The sequence below is a fragment of the Carcharodon carcharias genome, chromosome 18 (assembly GCF_017639515.1).
Source record: "Carcharodon carcharias isolate sCarCar2 chromosome 18, sCarCar2.pri, whole genome shotgun sequence".
Classification (NCBI taxonomy): Eukaryota; Metazoa; Chordata; class Chondrichthyes; order Lamniformes; family Lamnidae; genus Carcharodon; species Carcharodon carcharias.
Window position 1 is genome coordinate 13,342,531 of NC_054484.1, and position 18,198 is coordinate 13,360,728.

Consider the following 18,198-nt stretch of genomic DNA (forward strand, 5'->3'; position numbering starts at 1 on the left):
AGAGGGTTAACCTGCAGCGAGAGAGCTGAAAATGAAAGTAACAATTGCTATCCCTTGGGGCAGAAACTGAAAGTAACAACTGCTATCCCCTCAGCGTAGAATTTCGCTGCTCTTATTGTTCACTCTTCGCTGCTTCACTCAGTGAAGTCTCTCCTCCATGGGAGGCTTAGAAGGATGGAGGCCAGAGCTTTAGAAGAGGTGTTGAACTGTGCTGTGTGTCTCCAGGTGTACAAAGACCCTGTCACATTGCCCTGCCAGCACAGCTTCTGCCTCAAGTGCATCGAGGATGTTTGGAACCAAGCAGTTGATCAGGATGGGTTCAGCTGCCCTCAGTGTCACAAGAAATTCAACCCAAGCCCAGTTTGGAGAGGGGCATTCCCACTGTTACCTGTGATTACTGCATCGAGAGTCCGTCACCAGCTGTGAAGACCTGTCTGAAATGTGAAACCTCCTTTTGTTCCTTGCATTGAAGCCACATTTGACAAAAGAAACCTTCAAAGATCACAAACTAGCTGACCCTGTGACTGATCTTAGTCACAGAAAGTGCGCAGACCATAAGAAAACTTTTGAGTTTTTCTGTCAGGATGATGGAGTCTGTGTATGTTCTTCATGTGCAGCAATAGGCAGACATAAATCCCATGCAATGGTGAACCTGGATCAGGCAGAAACTTCTAGAAAGGTAAGTTCCAATTTCATTCTTGTGTCTGTCCTCATGACGTCCTGAAGTCTTCTAGGGGGTTACCTGGATTGATCAAATGCTGGTTTTAATCATTTTAAGCAGAAATCATTTGATGCTTTCTTTGGGGGAATCATCTAAAGCATCATCCAAACCCAAATCATGGAACGAAATGCTGGAAATGTTAACCTCACTTGCCTTTTGTTTAGAAACAGATCAACCAGATGTACATTTTAAAGATTAGTGTTCCTCCAATTCCTCACTCTTGTGCTACCCCACTGTCCTTCACCCCATCAGTCATGCCTTAGCCTAAGGCTCTAAACTCAGTAATACCCTCCCTAAACCACTCTGTCACTTCAACTGTCTCCTCCTTTAAGATGCTCCTTAAAACCTATATCTGACCAGGCTTTTGGTCGGTTGTTCTACTGTCTCATTCTTTGATCAGTGTCAATTTTTGTCTAATTATACTCCTGTGGATTGCTTAGGAATATTTTACTATATTCAAGATGCTATAGAAAGATAAGTTGTTGTTATTCCTGTTTTAAATGTGTAAAGTGAGACTAACATTACATATGGGTTAAAAACAAAAACTGTGGATGCTGGAAATCCAAAACAGAAATAGAATTACCAAGAAAAATCAGCAGGTCCGGCAGCATCGGCGGAGAAGAAAAGAGTTGACGTTTCGAGTCCTCACGACCCTTCAGCAGAAATTCAGTCACCAATGTCACAAAGTGCAAGGGAGACTCCTTCCTCTTTTACACTGAACGTATGGGAGAGTTTACAGATGTGAGGACCAAGGTGCCTGCCCTGTCAACCCCACTGTTGTAATTATGGAAATGAGTTAATTAATTGCAGCCCCAGCTCTGTGGTTTCCTGTCAACTGAAGAGCTTTTAAAGGAATATTTTCAGTGTAAAAGAGGAAGGAGTCTCCCTTGCACTTTGTGACATTGGTGACTGAGTACAAGACTGAATTTCCTCTGTGCCTTAACAAGTGTAAAAGTAGTTTCAGGAATGCTAGACTGCAGCCGAGAATCCAGCCCAACGTGTGGCTGCAAAAGGCATAAATGGAGCAGTAAAAGTCTCTCAGCTAAGAAGCAGATTAGGGGATAGTTCGACATGCTCACAATTCCAGGTGTGTTCTGCAAGCATAATGAGCACAGATTGGATGGAGGGCAAAAACATTGTGGACATGATTTAATGACCTCCCTGCTCCCTGGGCGGAATTTTCTGTGTCAACAGACGCCGGGCGTGAGTGGACAGTATGGCGAGAAGGCCAGAAATTGATTTCAGGACATTGTGAAACCAGATTGCAATCGTCCATTCAGCCGGTTGATGGTGGGCCACGTTTCCCACTATCGGACGTGGGGAACCTCATTGCAATACATCTGCATATCAGTATAAGGCCAGCCCACTGGAAACATCCCCCACCCCACTGGATCGTCCACACTACTCCATCTGAAAGGAGTGTTTGAGGAGGGAGCAGGTAAAGGGGCAGGTGCTTCACTTCCTGTGATGGCATGGAAAGGTGCCGTGGGAAGGGGATGAGGAGTTGGGGGTGATGGAGGAGTGGACCAGTGTGTCACGGATGGAACGGCCCCCACAGAATGCTGACGGGGGTGGTGAGGGGAAGATGTGCTTGGTGGTGGCATCATGCTAGAGCTGACAGAAATGACGGAGGACAATCCTTTGAATGCGGAGGCTGGTGGTGTGAAAAGTGAGGAGAAAGGGGATCCTATCCTATATTCCTGGCAGGGAGGGGAGGGTGTGAGCGCAGAGGTGCGGGAGATGGGTCAGGCACGGTTGAAGGCCCTGTCAACCATAGTGTGGGGGACCATCAGTTAATGAAAAATGAAAACATGTCAGAAGCACCATTTTGGAAGGTAGCATCATTGGTATAGATGCAACGGAGGCAAAGGAACCGGGAGAGTGGATTGGAGTCCTTATAGGAATCAGGATGTGAGGGGCTGTAGTGGAGGTAGCTGTTCCCACATTAACTAAACTTAACATCACTAAAAATGAAAAGTATTGAGAGCTGCAAATTGAAAATTTATCATTTCTAAACATAATGCTTGGCAAATTGCCAAGTGCTTCTGGCATAATGCATAGGTTGCACATATAACCCATAAAACGCATCACTGAATTTATATGTCAATAGAGAAAAAAATCCTAATTAAAAGTCGGTGGGCTTGTAATGAATATTGGTAAACAGTCTATCACCAGAAATGGAGACAGAGATGTAAAAGATGGGAAGGGAAGTGTCGGTGATGGACCATGTGAAGATGAGAGACGGGTGGCAATTGGATGCAAAATTGATACATTCTTCGAGGTCCAGACTTGCGCATGAAGCGGCACCAGAACAGCCATCGATGTACTGAAAATAGAATTGTGGGAGGGGGCCTGACAAGGACTGGGACGAGGAATGTTCCACATATATCACAAAAAGACAGGCATAACTGGGACCATGTGGGTACTCATAGCCACACCTTTTATTTGGAGGAAGTGAGACAAGTTAAAGAAGAAATTGTTCAGTGAGAGAACAAGTTTAGCCAGTTGGAGGAGAGTGGTGGTGGATGGGGATTGAAGCGGAGAGCTCTCAGACCATCCTGGTGGGGGGATGGGGCTGTAGAGGGCTTGGACCTCCATGGTGAAGAGGAGGCGGTTAGGGCCAGGGAACTGGAAACTATTTATATGACGTAGGGCGTCAAAGGAATTGTAAATGTAGTCAGGAAGAGATTGGACAAGGGGAGAGAAAACGGAGTCAAGATAGGAGGAAACGAGTTCCGTGGGGCAGGAACATGGTGACTCAATGGGTCCACAGGGCAGCCCTGTTTGTGGATTTAAGGAAGGAAGCAGAAGCGGGATGTGTGGAGTTGGGAGACTCTAAGGTTGGAAGCTGTGGAAGGACAATTTCCAGAGGAAATGAGGTCAGTGACAGTCCTGGAAACAATGGGGTGATGTTTGGTGGTCCGATCATGGTCCAGAGGGGGGAAGGAAGAAGTGTCTGAGGGTTGGCGCTCACCCTCTGCAAGTAGAGGTCTGTATGTCAGACAACAATAGGATCACCCTTGTCAGCAGCTTTGATAACGAGACCAGTGTTGGACCGGAGAGAACTGAGTGCAGCAAGTTCAGAAGGAGACAGGTTAGAGTGGGTGAGAAGCGCAGAGAAATTGAGACGGCCAATGTCATGCTGACAGTTCTCAATGAAAGATCAAGAGCAGGTAAGCGGCCAGAGGGAGGGGTCCAGGTGGATGGAGAATACCGGAGGCGAGTGAAAGGTTCTGTTGAATGGGTTGGGGGCGGGGGGGTGAGGGGAGGATCTGAATGGAGTGCGGGGGGAGGGGAAAAGACTCCTGCCCAAAGAAGTGAGCACGGAGACGAATGTGATGGAAGAAGAGTTCAGCATCGTGCCGAGACTGAAATTCTTAAAACAATTTGCCTAAAAATGAAAAGTATTGAGAGCTGCAAGTTGAAAATTTACCATTTCTAAACATAATGCTTGGCAAATTGCTTCTGGCATAATGCATAGGTTGCACATATAACCCATAAAATGCATCACTGAATTTATATGTCAATAGAGAAAAAAATCCTAATTAAAATAGACCTAACTTTGAAGGCTCAGGTCCTTTGACTGGCTTTTTTTTACTAAAATTCTGTCAGTAAAGTCATCTTTAAAACAAGTTTAGCTTAAGGTGCATAAAGTGAAGGCAATTTTTTTTCGACTATTGATTCACGTGATTGGAAAAAGTTTCTCATAGCATATTCAGAATACTTGTAGTCTCAGCTATCTTAGGAACGATAAGGGTCAAAACCATAAAACCAGTTCCTCAAAGCAAAGTCATGATAGCAAACACTTCTTGCGTAGGGTGCAAAAAAAGGCCTGAATCTTTCCTTCCAGGAAACGGGCCTGCAACCATGATCGGCCTCCATTCGCAATTTCACAGACTGCTTTTTAGTGGGCTGCAGGACATTTGGACAACTGGGCACGTTGTACAATCTCCTTGCTAAAGCTGGCCATGGAGCAGTCACTGGTGGAGGTTCTCACAGCCCCTTGCAATGTCATCATCCCGGTTTGGACCAGTCTCCCCCATGGTTCAAGCTAACAGCGCAGCCTGTGCCTGAGCTGGGAGCACAGCATGCAGTCCAATGGGCAAAGCTGCTGCCAATCGGTCAGATGGAGTGGGTCAGAGGTGGGTGGAGCTTTGGGCAGCCATTCAGCGCACTAAACCCTGGCCATCTAAGTGGTGGCCAGCATTCTCTGAGATGCTTTAAGGGGCCTTCAGACTTAACCAAGAGAGGTTCTTAGTACAACCAAGCTACAACCCGCACATCTCTTCTTTCATCCTGCAGGAGGACCACCTCAGGAGCATGGAAACAGGTGAACGAACTGTTTGCCTCATGGCATGTGCGTGTCTAGGGAACTGGTCAGTCACATCTGCCAGTTGCTGCAGGATTTGGCGCCACAAGGGCATGCAGGACATCCATTACCAGTGGCTGTGAAAGTGACCGCAGCGCTTAATTTTTAAGGCATTGGCTCCTTTCAGGGCTCCACAGGTGACCTCTGTGGGATATCACAAGCCTCCACCCACAAATGCATTCATGAGGTCATGGATGCCACCTTCGCCAGGGCCACACAACTTTGTGCATTTTGCCCGGGATTGGGAGAGCCAGGATGCAAGAGCCATTGGATTTGCCCAGATCTCGGGTTCCCCACAGGTGCAGGGTGCGATCGACTGCACTCACGTGGCGCTCAGATCTCTTCCCCAGCAAGGGATCAACTATGTCAACCTCAAGGGATTCCATTCGCTGAATGTGCACCTGGTGTGCGACCACCAGAAACTCATCCTGCAGGTCTGTGCACGGTTTCCAGGGAGTGTTCATGACTCCTACATTCTCAGCCAGTCACAGATCCCTAACTTTTTTCCAGGGTCCACAGAGGCTGCAGGGTTGGGTCCTCGGGGACAGGGGCTATCCACAGAGGCCGTGGCTGATGAGAACCGTGCGGTGGCCTCAGACTGCAGCAGAGCGAAGGTGTGATGAGGCTCACGCTGCATCTCACAACTTGGGGGAGCAGACCATCGGGATGCTGAAACTGAGGTTCCGATGCCTGGACCAGTTTGTTGCAGCCCTGCAATGTAGCCCACAGTGTGTCATGCATCGTCGTCACCTGCTGCATCCTCGACAACCGAGCGCTGCAACGGGGAGAAGAGCTGGCTGAGGAGGGGCTGCAGGAGCTGGAGGTCTCCTCCTATGAGGAGAACGGCAATGGTGAAGGCACCACTCACGGCATGCTTGTCTAATGGAAGTTGTATTGCCAGATCCTCACTTGGTAAAGCAACGCTGACCTCACCATCCACACAGGAACAGTCCAGATCCTCGTCGGCCAGCTGGATGGCACTGTTTTCCAAGTCCATGAAGATCTTGATTTCAGGCATTCCTCCACCAGTCTGCCATCTCTCCCTTTTTTATGTGCCAGCTTGTCCTGCATGAATAGAGGTGGAGAGAGTGTAATCAGGATGTCTGCCGGGCCAGATGATATGTATATAAAAACAAAAAAACTGCGGATGCTGGAAATCCAAAACAAAAACAGAATTACCTGGAAAAACTCAGCAGGTCTGGCAGCATCGGCGGAGAAGAAAAGAGTTGACGTTTCGAGTCCTCATGGCCCTTCTGTCGAAGGGTCATGAGGACTCGAAACGTCAACTCTTTTCTTCTCCGCCGATGCTGCCAGACCTGCTGAGTTTTTCCAGGGAATTCTGTTTTTGTTTCAGATGATATGTATGCCTGGCCTGTGTGGGCGGTGAGTGGTCCCATGGATGGGATGAGGACAGTGAAGGTGTGTGGGAGAGAGTACATTGAACCGGCAGTGAGTGAGTGCCCTGTGGATGTGTGATAGGGTTTGTGAGTGTGTGAGTTGAGAGTGATAAGAAGAGTGACTTACCCTGGAAGAACACAGGAGATCATTCATCTTCTTTTGGCACAGGGTGGCTGTCCTCCTTTGCAGGGCGTTGGCGCTGACCACCGCTGTCACTGCTTCCCAAGCTGGATTGGTGATGTTGCTGCCCATCCTGCGACCAGAGAGGTGGTAGAGGACATCACGGCGGTCCTAAAGGCACTCGAGTGACACATCATTGAACCTCGGAGCTGCAGTTTCCTTGCCTTTTGGGGCCATGCCTTCAGTGCAGCTGTCCTGGGCTGGAAGCACTAAGAAGTGTGCACCTGGCGTGATGAAGCAGTGAGGTGATGGCATGGTGGGTGAATGAGAGCTGGCCAGCCATGGAAACGGTGTGTTTTCCAGGAATGGCGCATTTGGGATAATATGGCGTGTGAAGCCGCCATTGCGGCCAGTGGGTAAAACGTCATTTTACCCACCCGCTACCGTACTTGGCGCAAATCTTGGATGGTTCTGCCCTCTGTGCAGAATTTAATGGGGCCCTTGAGAATGGAAGCGAGGCGGGCCAGCGGAAATAATTAGGTGAGAGCCGAAACATTGGTTTCCCAATGTCAGGTGGAGTTCCTGAAATAAAATGGTGACTTTTCAGCAGTGGAGCCAGCATTACCGCACCCTGTGCCAGGAGCCTACTTACCATTTATTTGCAATACCTTGAATGATCATTAAATAGGACTGTTATGACACAGCAGTTGGTAAAGCTGAATTATTTAAAAATCCCAGAGGGAGACTTTAAACAACTGTCATAACCTATATTTTTATTTTTGTTTGAGATGCAACTCTAAATTCAGGAATCAGACCACCTGCTCTCGAGAGGTTTTATATTAAAGTGAATGAAACATTTTATTAAGTTACAAAACATTAAACACATACACATGGCTACAAATTACTTCTATCATTACTTTTAACAAATTCTCAGACTAATCTCCACAAAGGCAACAGCAACCCATAGACTTTAAGCAACACCAGACAAAGCGTTTTCACCTTACAAATTCAAAATGAGGTTCCTTTCACTTTGGTTCCAGTGGAGACAGTTGTAGGCTTACAGCTGCTTTAATCTTACATTGCCTCTGTCCTGCACAAACACAACTGCTGTCTGCTATATTCAACACAGCTCATTGAATGTAAATTCTCATTGTATCACCAGCCCCTTTGAAGTTCGCCTCTTCCAACAATAAAACCACTTTCATAGTACCAATCTTATTAGTAATATAAACATATTGCATGGCCTCTGCTAGCTGGGTGCCAGATTTCACCCCCCCTTCTTGAATGCTCTATTCAAAAAAATGCAAATGCACTCTACCTCTCTTACATCTCAAAACTAGCACACATCAAAGCACCCAGACTAGCTGCTTTAATCTAATTAAGACACACCCACAGACTAAACCTCTATTTTAATAGAAAAATATTTTCCAATAGTACTATAAACTTTAATGTCTTCATGACAGGAACTTAACCAAATTCAGTCCTACCTTCAAGATTAAGTCAGTGGCAAATGGGAAACTTGAGCTTCCTGTTTCCTCACAGCTTAGAAATGTTGTGCAGCAAGTGAGATTGATCAATCGCGGGATCTGAGGTGAGGGTTTTGTCTTTAACTCGGCAGCACAGGGGAGAGGAAGGGGAGAAGCTGGGCGGTCCAGTAAGGGCGAGGACCGGGGATGGGTGGTGCGGTGGAGTGGGTGGTGGTCGGGACCTCAGTCAGGGCAGTACTTGAGCTGGCACGAGGATGGTGGTGGTGATTCAGCTCCTCAAATGGCAGCACAGTAAGGCACTGGCTTGTTTGGGGACAGAGAGGGAAAGGTGTCTGAAGGCAACCCAGCTCTAGCGTATAGTTCTGGGTCTGTTATTGCAGATGTCTTGTCCCATGTATCCAAGGCATTCTGGATCTGCAATGGGTCTCATTACATCCGATCTTTTTGCAGCCTTGGACCATGGAGGAGAGGACTCGGCAGAGGAGGGCTAGGACCAAAGAACATCACAGGCCACAAGGTCATCAGCCAACATCAGCCAAAGGGGAGAGAGGTCAGGAGGAAGGTAACCAGGGCCATCATTATTGCTGAAGAAGACTGGCACATCAACGTGTGGTCAGGATGCACATCAAATACCTTCAGAGGCAACGCCAGAGACTGCTAAGGTTTCCCTGGGAAACAGCCACTGCCCTGTGCATGCTCCTACGTGACCTGCAGGTCCACGGATTTGGAGGGAACCCAATGCCAGTCATCTTGAAGGTGACTGCGGTGCTGAATTTCAATGCCAACGGCATTCGGTGATCCCTCCTCAACCTTGCCTATTGGAGGCTATTGGGTCATTGGCAAAGGGAGTAAGGAGCAGCTGCTCACCCTAGGCGTGGCCTGAGAGGATGTCCCTGGAGCAGATAGGTGCTGCTCCCCCTCCCTCTCAGTGCACAATGGTACTTTCCTGTATCCCTGAGAGAAGGGGCTCCTGGACTGAGGTCCAAGTTCCTTGTTCCCCTCTTTTTTGGTCACTGCTGTACTGAGCCTATAGCCAGAGTGATGAAATGCAGATCTTTGCGTATAAAAGTTGTGTGATAGACCTGGCACTCCATGGTGGTTGCAAACCCCTTGATGGAGGAGGCCAAGCTCTCACGTGCAGAGCCCCAGCAGAACTCAAGGCTTGGATGGATTTGTCCACCACCCATGCTAGGTTCCACAAAGTCTCTGGCATCTCTGCCGGATTTTCCCCTGCCTGTCTCTGCATCTGCAGCAGACTTATTGTGGTTAATACCAGAGGCCTGCCATTAGCCTGGGGTTCAGCATGGGTCCTCCCAGTGTCAGGGAGCTGAAGCAGTCCATGTTCAAATACAGCAAGATCTGGACAATATCCAGGCTTGGGCTGACAAGTGGCAAGTAACATTCACGCCACACAAGTGCCAGGCAATGACATCTCCAACAAGAGAGAATCTAACCATTGCCCCTTGACATTCAATGGCATTTCCATCACTGAATCCCCCACTATCAACATCCTAGGGGTTACCATTGACCAGAAACTGAACTGGACTAGCCATATAAATACTGTGGCTACAAGAGCAGGTCAGAGGCTAGGAATTGTGCTATGAGTAACTCGCCTCCTGACTCCCCAAAGCCTGTCCACCATCTACAAGGCACACATCAGGAGTGTGATGGAATACTCTCCACTTGCTTGGATTAGTGCAGCTGCCACAACATTCAAGAAGCTTGACACGGTCCAGGACAAAGTAGCTCACTTGACTGGCACCAACCCATAATCATTCACTCCCTCCACAACCAATGCACAGTAGCCATCTACGAGATGCACTGCAGGAATTCACCAAGGCTCCTTTGACTGCAGCTTCCAACCCCACGACCATTACCATCTAGAAGTTCAGCAGATAGATGGGAACACCACCACCTGGAAGTTCCCCTCCAAGCTACTCATCACCCTGACTTGGAAATATATCATCGTTCCTTCATCGTCGGTGGGTCAAAATCCTGGAACTCCCTTCCTAACAGCACTGTGGGTGTACCTACACCACATGGACTGCAGTGGTTCAAGAAGGCAGCTCACCACCACCTTCTTATTGGCAACTATTGATGGGCAATAAATGTGGGTCTAGCCAGCGAAGCCCATGTCCCGTGAATGAATTTTAAAAAAGCACAGTCTCCTTCAGTTGCTGGTACGTGTCTGTGGTGTTCACCAGATAGTGCACTTCATTCTCTATGCAAACCCTCACAGACCCATATGAGTGTAGCTGCACTAGTGGAAGATGAGAGAGAAGCAGATGATGCGGTACATTCTCTGGGTGTTGTAGGTCTTCACCGTCAGAGGTGGAGTCATTACTTTCTTCAATGGGCTGTGATCTTCACATCCAACGGCAATGGCCTGCAATGGAGTACTAAAAGAAAAACTTTAGGAGAAGCACAGTTTATCAGGAAAATACAGTTTCTCACGTGTCTCTTATGATCCCATGCCTCAACACTAGAGTGGAGGCATTCTGGCTTACTCAGCCTCACTGTCTTCAATGCAACAGTCGCCCTGGTCTCCCACTATCTCCATGGCTTCCTCTGTATTAAAAACTTAAACTCAGGAATTCTTCATCCCACCTTGGCTGACTCCTTGATATTGAACATCACCTTGTCCTGCAAGACAAAGTAGAGACTTAGTGGCATGTCAAGTGACACCTAACTCCATTGTGCCCATGCATCCCCAAGCCACTTACTGGTCCCACATTCTAATTGGTACCAGTCGACTTATCATGCACAACTGTCACACGATGTGGCCTCTGTTGCCATGCAGTATTGAGGATGACCACACATTCTTCAGCCTGGCCTATTTTCCCATTTGCAAAGTTCCATTGCTTGATATCATTAAGAGAGGCCCATATGATGCAAAGCCTCGTTGCCACTTACGCTGCTGGATCAGAAGAAGCCGTTGACCCTTTTGCAACACTGAATCTATGTTCGTGGTTGAATTCCACGACTGCTTACCTTCTCTGTGATCTCCATCCTGGCCAACTTGGTCAAATAGGAGGTTCTTCTATTGCCATTCCTGGGGAAGAGCACCTCTTGGGTGGCTTGGAGGAGTATCTGCAAGGAAGCACCTCTGAACTGTGGAGCAGCTCTTTGTTTGTAACAAGACATGTTGCTGATGGTGGGTGGGGGGGGTGGTGGGTGGGGGGTGGGGGGGCGGGGTGCATGGTGATGCGGGTCCCAGAAGGTAATTGCTGTGGAGGTGTCAGAGGAGTGAGGTGACCTGACTGCTAAAAGCTGCCAAAAGGGATGGATTTGTTGCCCTGAAGGTGGAATATTTTGCTCCCAACTCCCTCCAAGTTCTCCACGCCTGCAGAGATTGGGTGCTTGAAGAGGCGGGGTTTTTATAGTCCACCCAGGACTGAAGTTGGGTCAGATGATGGCAGGAGCGAACAAGTTCTTCCTATCCCCTTTGCGTGATTGCACATCGTAAACGTGCACCCCGCTTGCACGTATGATTTGCATTATGATTGCGGTGTGACAGCTCCCAACATGCGCCCATTTCTAGCTCCACCCATCAGGAACTGCACTTTTTTGATTAAATCCAGTCCCCTGGGAATGAGTCTCCCTCTGCTGGGATCATGAGGCTATCCCAGAAACTGACCATCTCCTGAGCCACTGACTATCAACACTCAGCTGCCACTGAATCAATTTCCTTTGAAATTCCTGCTTAGAACGCTAATTTGAAATATTTCAATTGTCTTCATAGGAAGAATTGAAGAGAGAAGTTGAAAAACTCCAGAAGGTTCAACAGAATTTTTCCTTCAAAGAGCAAGACATTGAGAAATCAGAAGCTGAATTAAAGGTAGAAACTATTGTGTAATGAGATTTAGAACATAAGAAATAGGAACAGGAGTAGACCCTTCGGCCCCTCGAGCCTGCTCTGCCATTCAATAAGATCATGGCCTATCTGCTTGTGTTTTGATTTCCACATTCCTATTTAACCCCAATAACTTTTGATTCCCTTGCCTAAGAATCTATCTACTTCTGCCTTAAAAATATTCAATGACCCCGTCTCCACCACCTTCTGAGGCAGAGAATTCCAAAGTCGCACAACCCTCTGAGAGAAAAATTTCTCCTCATCTCTGTCCTAAAAGGGCGACCTGTAATTTTAAAATAGTGCCTCCCAGTTCTGGACTCACCCACAAGAGGATACATTGTTTTGACATCCACTTTGTCAAGGCCGTTCAGGATCTCGTATATTTCAATCAAATCATCCCTCACTCTTCTAAACTCCAGTGGAAACAAGCCCAGTCTGTCCAACCTTTCCTTATAAGACAATCAACTCAATCCAGGTATCAATCTAGTAAAACTCCTTTGAACCGCCTCCAATGCATTTACATCCTCCCTTAAATAAGGAGACTAAAACTGCCCACAGTATTTGAGGTGCAGTCTCACCAATGTCCTTTATGACTGAAGCCTACCATCCTTACTTTTATGTATAATCCCTCTTGTAATAAAGGATTGCATTCCATTAGCTGTCTTAATTACTCTGCATACGAACTTTTTCTGACTCGTTCTCGAACACCTAGATCCCTCTGCACCTCAGAATTATGCAGCCGTTCTCTATTTAAGTAATACCCTGCTTTTTTGTTCTTCCTACCAAAGTGAACAGCTTCACATTTTCCCACATTAAACTCCATTTGCCAGATCCTTGCCCACTCACTCAATCTATCTATATCCATCTGCAACCTCCTGATGTCTTCTTCACAACATACTTTCCTACCCATTTCCCTCTAAGCTGAGGAAACATCTACCTCAAAAGCTGTTTTATTAAGCAAGTTGGTCCTGTTAGTTTTGTAAATGCAAATTCTTTACAATACAGAGAATGGCAAGCTGCTGGGAGTATGTTACAAACTGAGGGTCCAAGGGTTTGCTTTACATTAGAATGCTCTTGGATTTCAATCTTCACCTGAAGCCTGATGCAGAAATGCTTTGGTTTCAGTATGGACTTACACAACTTCCTGTTTCAGTCACAGCGATTGCCATTTTGTACTTTAACATTCTGGACCTTTCGGTTCTCATGTAATGTTTTCAAATGTTAAGTAATTAAAACAGGACAGAAGTGCAAAAAATGGGCGTATAAAGCATTGAATCAGAAGGGCAAGTTAGGCGTGTGGCCCAAATAGGCATCCTTTACACAAACACAGGGGCTGTAAGGAAGAAATTTAATGAATTGCAAGCGATTATTCAGCTGAGAGGGATATGCATGGCTGCCATCATTGAGACATGGCTGCAAGACAGTCAGGACTGGGAACTAAATATACCAGGTCTGCAAGAAAGATAGCTAATATTGTGTACCATAACATTGCACATATTGATTGAGAATTGAAATTAATAATTGAAAAGGATACAAGTATGATGAAGATCAGAGCAATAGACTGGAGAAAAGGTGATTTTGACTGGAATAGAACTTGGAAAAATAAAATGTACAACCATATTGGCAAACAATGATGTAGAACAACAAAGGGAAACATTTAAAATGGTGCTCAAAGGAGCCCAGGAAAAATATATTCCACTGAAAATACAAGAACAAACTAAACTCTAATGAGTCACCATGGATGAATAAGATAACAATTTAAAAATTGTGGGTAAGAAAAGATGCGTACACAATTTGAATACTTGGACAGCAGGGAGAGCATAACAAGGGAGAACAAAAAAGCTCTTTTAAGACATAATCCAACCAAGTGAAGGTTTTTACTCTCTTTAAATTTGATTAGCTTATTTAATTTTTCACCTCTTTTTATTTTAAATGCAGTTATCTCATTGTGAACCTCATCATCTATTGCCATGTCCATCTGTCCTATTTCTCTAGTAAATGCCGGAGCAAAGTAATTATTCAATATTTCTAGCATTTCTCTGTTGTTTTCTGTGATGTTATCCCATCCCGACTTTCCTTTCTTCATTTATGTTCCTTCAAAATATTTTACTGTTTTGTTTTATGTTCCTTGATTATATCATTTCATAGTTCCTCTTTGTCCTCCTAATTGTTTGTTTTACTTCTCTTTAGCCTCTGCATTGAGGGGGCTGGTGAGGGCAGGGGGGTGGTCCATCCTTAACTGGTCCCCTGGGCGGATCCATTTAGTCCCATTCCACCGCTCTATGCCCATAGACCTGCAAGTTTACTTTCTACAAGTAGCCACCCAATTTCCTTTTGAAATCATCTGTGCACGCAGCAGTTTCTAGGTTATTACCATTCACTGTGTAAAATAGTTTTTCCCCACATCCCCCCCATATCTCTTGCCTAATACCTTAAATCTGTGCCCCTAATCCTTGCATCTTTAGCTTTTCTTTATTTATCTTATTTAAATCTGACATAATCTTCTTTATTTCTAACAAACCTCCCCTGATTTCCTTTGCTCCAAAGCGAACAATCCCAGTTTCTCCAACCTGACCTTACAACTAAAATTCTTGTCTCTGGTACCATTCTGCTAAATCTCCTCTGCACCCTCTCAAGGACACTCACACCCTTCCTTAAGTGTGGTAACCAGAATTGGATTCAATACTCTAGTTGTCGCCTAACCAGAGCTTGATGCAGGTTCAGCATAACCTTGTTGCTCTTGTACTCAATATGAACCCTAAGATCCCATATGCTTTGCTAACTACTCTATCAGAATATCCTGCCACCCTCAAAGTTTTATTCACATGAACTACCAGGTTTCTCTGTTCTGCTTTAGAGCTGTACCAGATAGTCTATGTTGCCTCCCCCTATCCTTTCTGTCAAATACATCACCTCACATTCTCTGTACCAAGCTTCACTTGTCTGCTCATTCTACTAGGCTAGCTATGTCCTGTTGCATTTCAACAATAGTCGGCATGGGTTTCAAAAGGCAAAATCTTACTTGATCAACCTTGTTGAATATTTTCACAAGTAACAGAGAGAATAGACAAGGATCACTCATTAGGTGTAATTTATCTAGATTTTCAAAAAACCTTTGGTAAGGTACCACATAATAGATAAACGAATAAGGTCAGAGAATACAGAGTCAGAGAACAAGTAGCAGAATTGATTGCTAGCTGGCTAGCTAGTAGAGAGTGGAGGCAAAGTAGAGATTGCTAGCTAGTAGAGAGTGGAGGCAAAGGGTAGTTGTTGAGAGTGAGATAAAGTGGAAAGTGGTGCTCCACAAGGATTAGTGCTGGGACCACTGCTGTTCACAATTTAGATTAATGATTTACACTTTGGGATCAAGAGCACAATTTCTAAAGTTGGAAATGACATCAAATTTAGGAGAACAGTCATTACGGCGGACTGCAACAAATTACATGAAGATATTAGCAAAATTACAGAATTGACATATAACTGGCAAATTAATTTCAACATAGCTAGATGTGAGATATTACATTCTGGCAAGAAAAATGAGGAGGTTGCATATTAATTAGAAAATAAGAACCTAAATAGTGTAGAGGTGCAAAGGGATCTGGGAATACAAATGCACCAATTACAAAAAGTCACGACATACAAAAAAAACACCAAGCTCTAGGGTTTATTTCTAGAGGGATAGAATTGAAAAGTAAAGAAGCTATGCTGAACTTGTATTGTTAGACCACACTTGAAGTATTGTGTACAATTTTCGTACCATAAAAAAAAGAAATAGAGGCACTGGAGAGGGTAAAAAAAGATTAACAAGGATGATACCAAAAATGCACTGAATAGGTATAGAAACTAATAACGAAAGATGAATGGAATATTGCCCTTTACATGACTAGAATATAAGATGATAGAACTCCTGCTTCAGATATAAAATATCATGATTACACTACTACAAGGCTAGTGGGAGCAATTCTGGACACCAAATTTTAGGAAGGATATATATTAGGCTTGGAGAGTGTGCAGTGTTGATTTCCCAGAATGATACCTGTAATCCAAGGGTTAAATTGAGGGGAGATTCCACAAACTGGGGTTATATCCCTTGGAATTTAGAAGGTTAAGGGTTGATTAGATTGAAGTTGACTAGATATTAAAGAGAGCAGATAGAGTAGATGGAGTAGATAGAGAGAACCTATTTCCGTTGGTTGGGGGAGTCTAGGATATGGTGCGGAGTCTAAAACTTACAGTCAGACCTTTCAGGAGTGAAATTATGAAACACACCTACACTCAAAGTGTGGAGTCTCTTCTACAAATGGTAATTGATGCTAGATCAATTGTTAATCTTAAATTTGAGTTTGATAGATTTATGTCAATGATATGGGACAAAGGCAGGTAGAAGTTGCAGATCAGCCATGACCTGATGGAATGGTAAATCAAGCTTGTGCGTCTAAATGAGCTTCTTCTGTTCCTATGGTCCTATGTTCTATGTTCCTGGACAGAAAAGCTGGGAATATTCCGATCTGTTCCATCCAACTGTGCATAGAAAACAAATTGTCCTATAGCTTTACAGTGTCTGTGATCAACAATCTGGTGTAAGAGCATTTTGTAATGAAAGTGTGGGATGGATTTTCAGAAACTCACCAGAAAGCTGAAAGGAAACCTGTTGCAGAAATTCTCTGAAAGGAGGAAACAGTTGGAAGAAGATGAACAGTGTGTATGGAGACTGATCGATGAGGAGGAGCTTTGCCAGCTCTCTGAGATCAGGAGATGTTCAGGAACATTAGACAAGATGGTGGAACAGCTTAAATTAATAAATAAAGAAGCACAGAAGCTGATGCAAGAGGACTGTATCTCATTTATTCAGGTACACTGAATTTGTTTTCTATTGCTTTTTTCCTGCTCTTCTTCCATTCCTGAAGTCACTGATATTAAGGCACTCTGTCATCAAAGTCAATTCAAATGTATGAATGAAAATAAAATGTCTTTACTTCACATATTCTCAAATCCTTGGGATCTCTCACAAACATTCTGCAAGGTAAAAAATATTTTGAAGTACTAGTTTGTATGTAGATCAATGGTGCCCAGACAGGGAAAGGCTTAAATGAGCAGTTAATATGGGATCAGTTTTAATCCTTCCATCTGAACCTGAAATCAGCAGCAGCAGCCTAGAGGTAGGCAGTAGCATAGTGGTATTGTCATTGGACTATTAATCCAGGGACCCAGGGTAATCCTCTGGGGAACCCGGGTTAGAATTCCACCATGCCAGATGGTGAAATTTGAATTCAATAAAAAATACAGATTTGCTTCCGATGTTATGAAACTCCATCTGGCACTAATGACCTTTAGAGAAGGAAATCTGCTGTCCTTACCTGGTCTGGCCCACATGTGACTCCAGCCCCACAGCAATGAGTCCTTGCTCTGAGCAAGGGCAGTTAAGGATGGTCTATAAATGGCAATAAATAAATAAAAATGTGCCAGAGGCTATGAATTTGGAAGGTGTTGTTGTAGAAGCCTCAGCTGCAATGAATCTTGTAGATGGTACACACTGCTGCCACTGTGTGTCGGTGGTGGAGGGAGTGAATGTTTGTGGATGGGATATGAATCAAGTGGGCTGCTTTGTCCTAGATGGTGTTGGATTTCTTGAGTGTTGTTGGAGCTGCATTCATTCAGGCAAGTGGATGGTATTCCATCACACTTCTGATTTGTGCCTTGTAGATGGTAGACAGGCTTTGGGGAGTCAAGAATTGAGTTATTGGTCAAGGAATTCACAGCCTCTGACCTGCTGTTTTAGGCACAGTATTTATATGGCTGGTCCAGTTCAGTTTCTGGTCACTGGTAACCCCCAGGATGTCAATAGTATGAAATTCAGAGATGGTAATCCCATTGAATGTCAAGGGGAGATAGTTCAATTCTCTCTGGTTAGAGATGGTCATTGCCTGGCACTTGGGTGGTGACATGAATGTTACTCGCCACTTTTCAACCCAAGCCTAAATGTCATCCAGGCCTTACATTTAGACTTATTCAGTGCCTGAAGAATGCAAATGAGACTGAACACTGTGCAATCATCAGATAACATCCCTACATCTGACCTTTTGATTGAGAGATTCAATTGAGAGGCAGCTGAAGATGGTTTGTCCTAAGACACTGCTCTGAGGAACTCCGGCAATGATGTCCTGGGGTTGAGCTATTAGGGCTCTAACAACTGAAACCATCTTCTTTTATGCTAAGTATGATTCCAACCAATGGAGAGCTATTCACCTGC

General features: G+C 45.0%; 1 protein-coding gene across 2 annotated transcripts in view; it reads left to right on the forward strand.

Annotated features, from left to right (window-relative positions):
* The first annotated feature begins 474 nt into the window (after positions 1–474).
* Positions 475–18,198, forward strand: part of LOC121290593 (tripartite motif-containing protein 14-like) — a 45,132-nt gene continuing 27,408 nt past the window's right edge. Inside the window, exons 1-3 of one of the 2 annotated variants that reach the window (XM_041211208.1) lie at positions 475–679; positions 11,838–11,933; positions 16,570–16,800. In XM_041211208.1, the coding sequence (XP_041067142.1) occupies positions 644–679; positions 11,838–11,933; positions 16,570–16,800 (363 nt within the window). In that variant the 5' untranslated portion in view covers positions 475–643. The remainder of the gene's footprint in view (positions 680–11,837; positions 11,934–16,569; positions 16,801–18,198) is intronic. The other variant, XM_041211209.1, reaches the window with a different exon arrangement.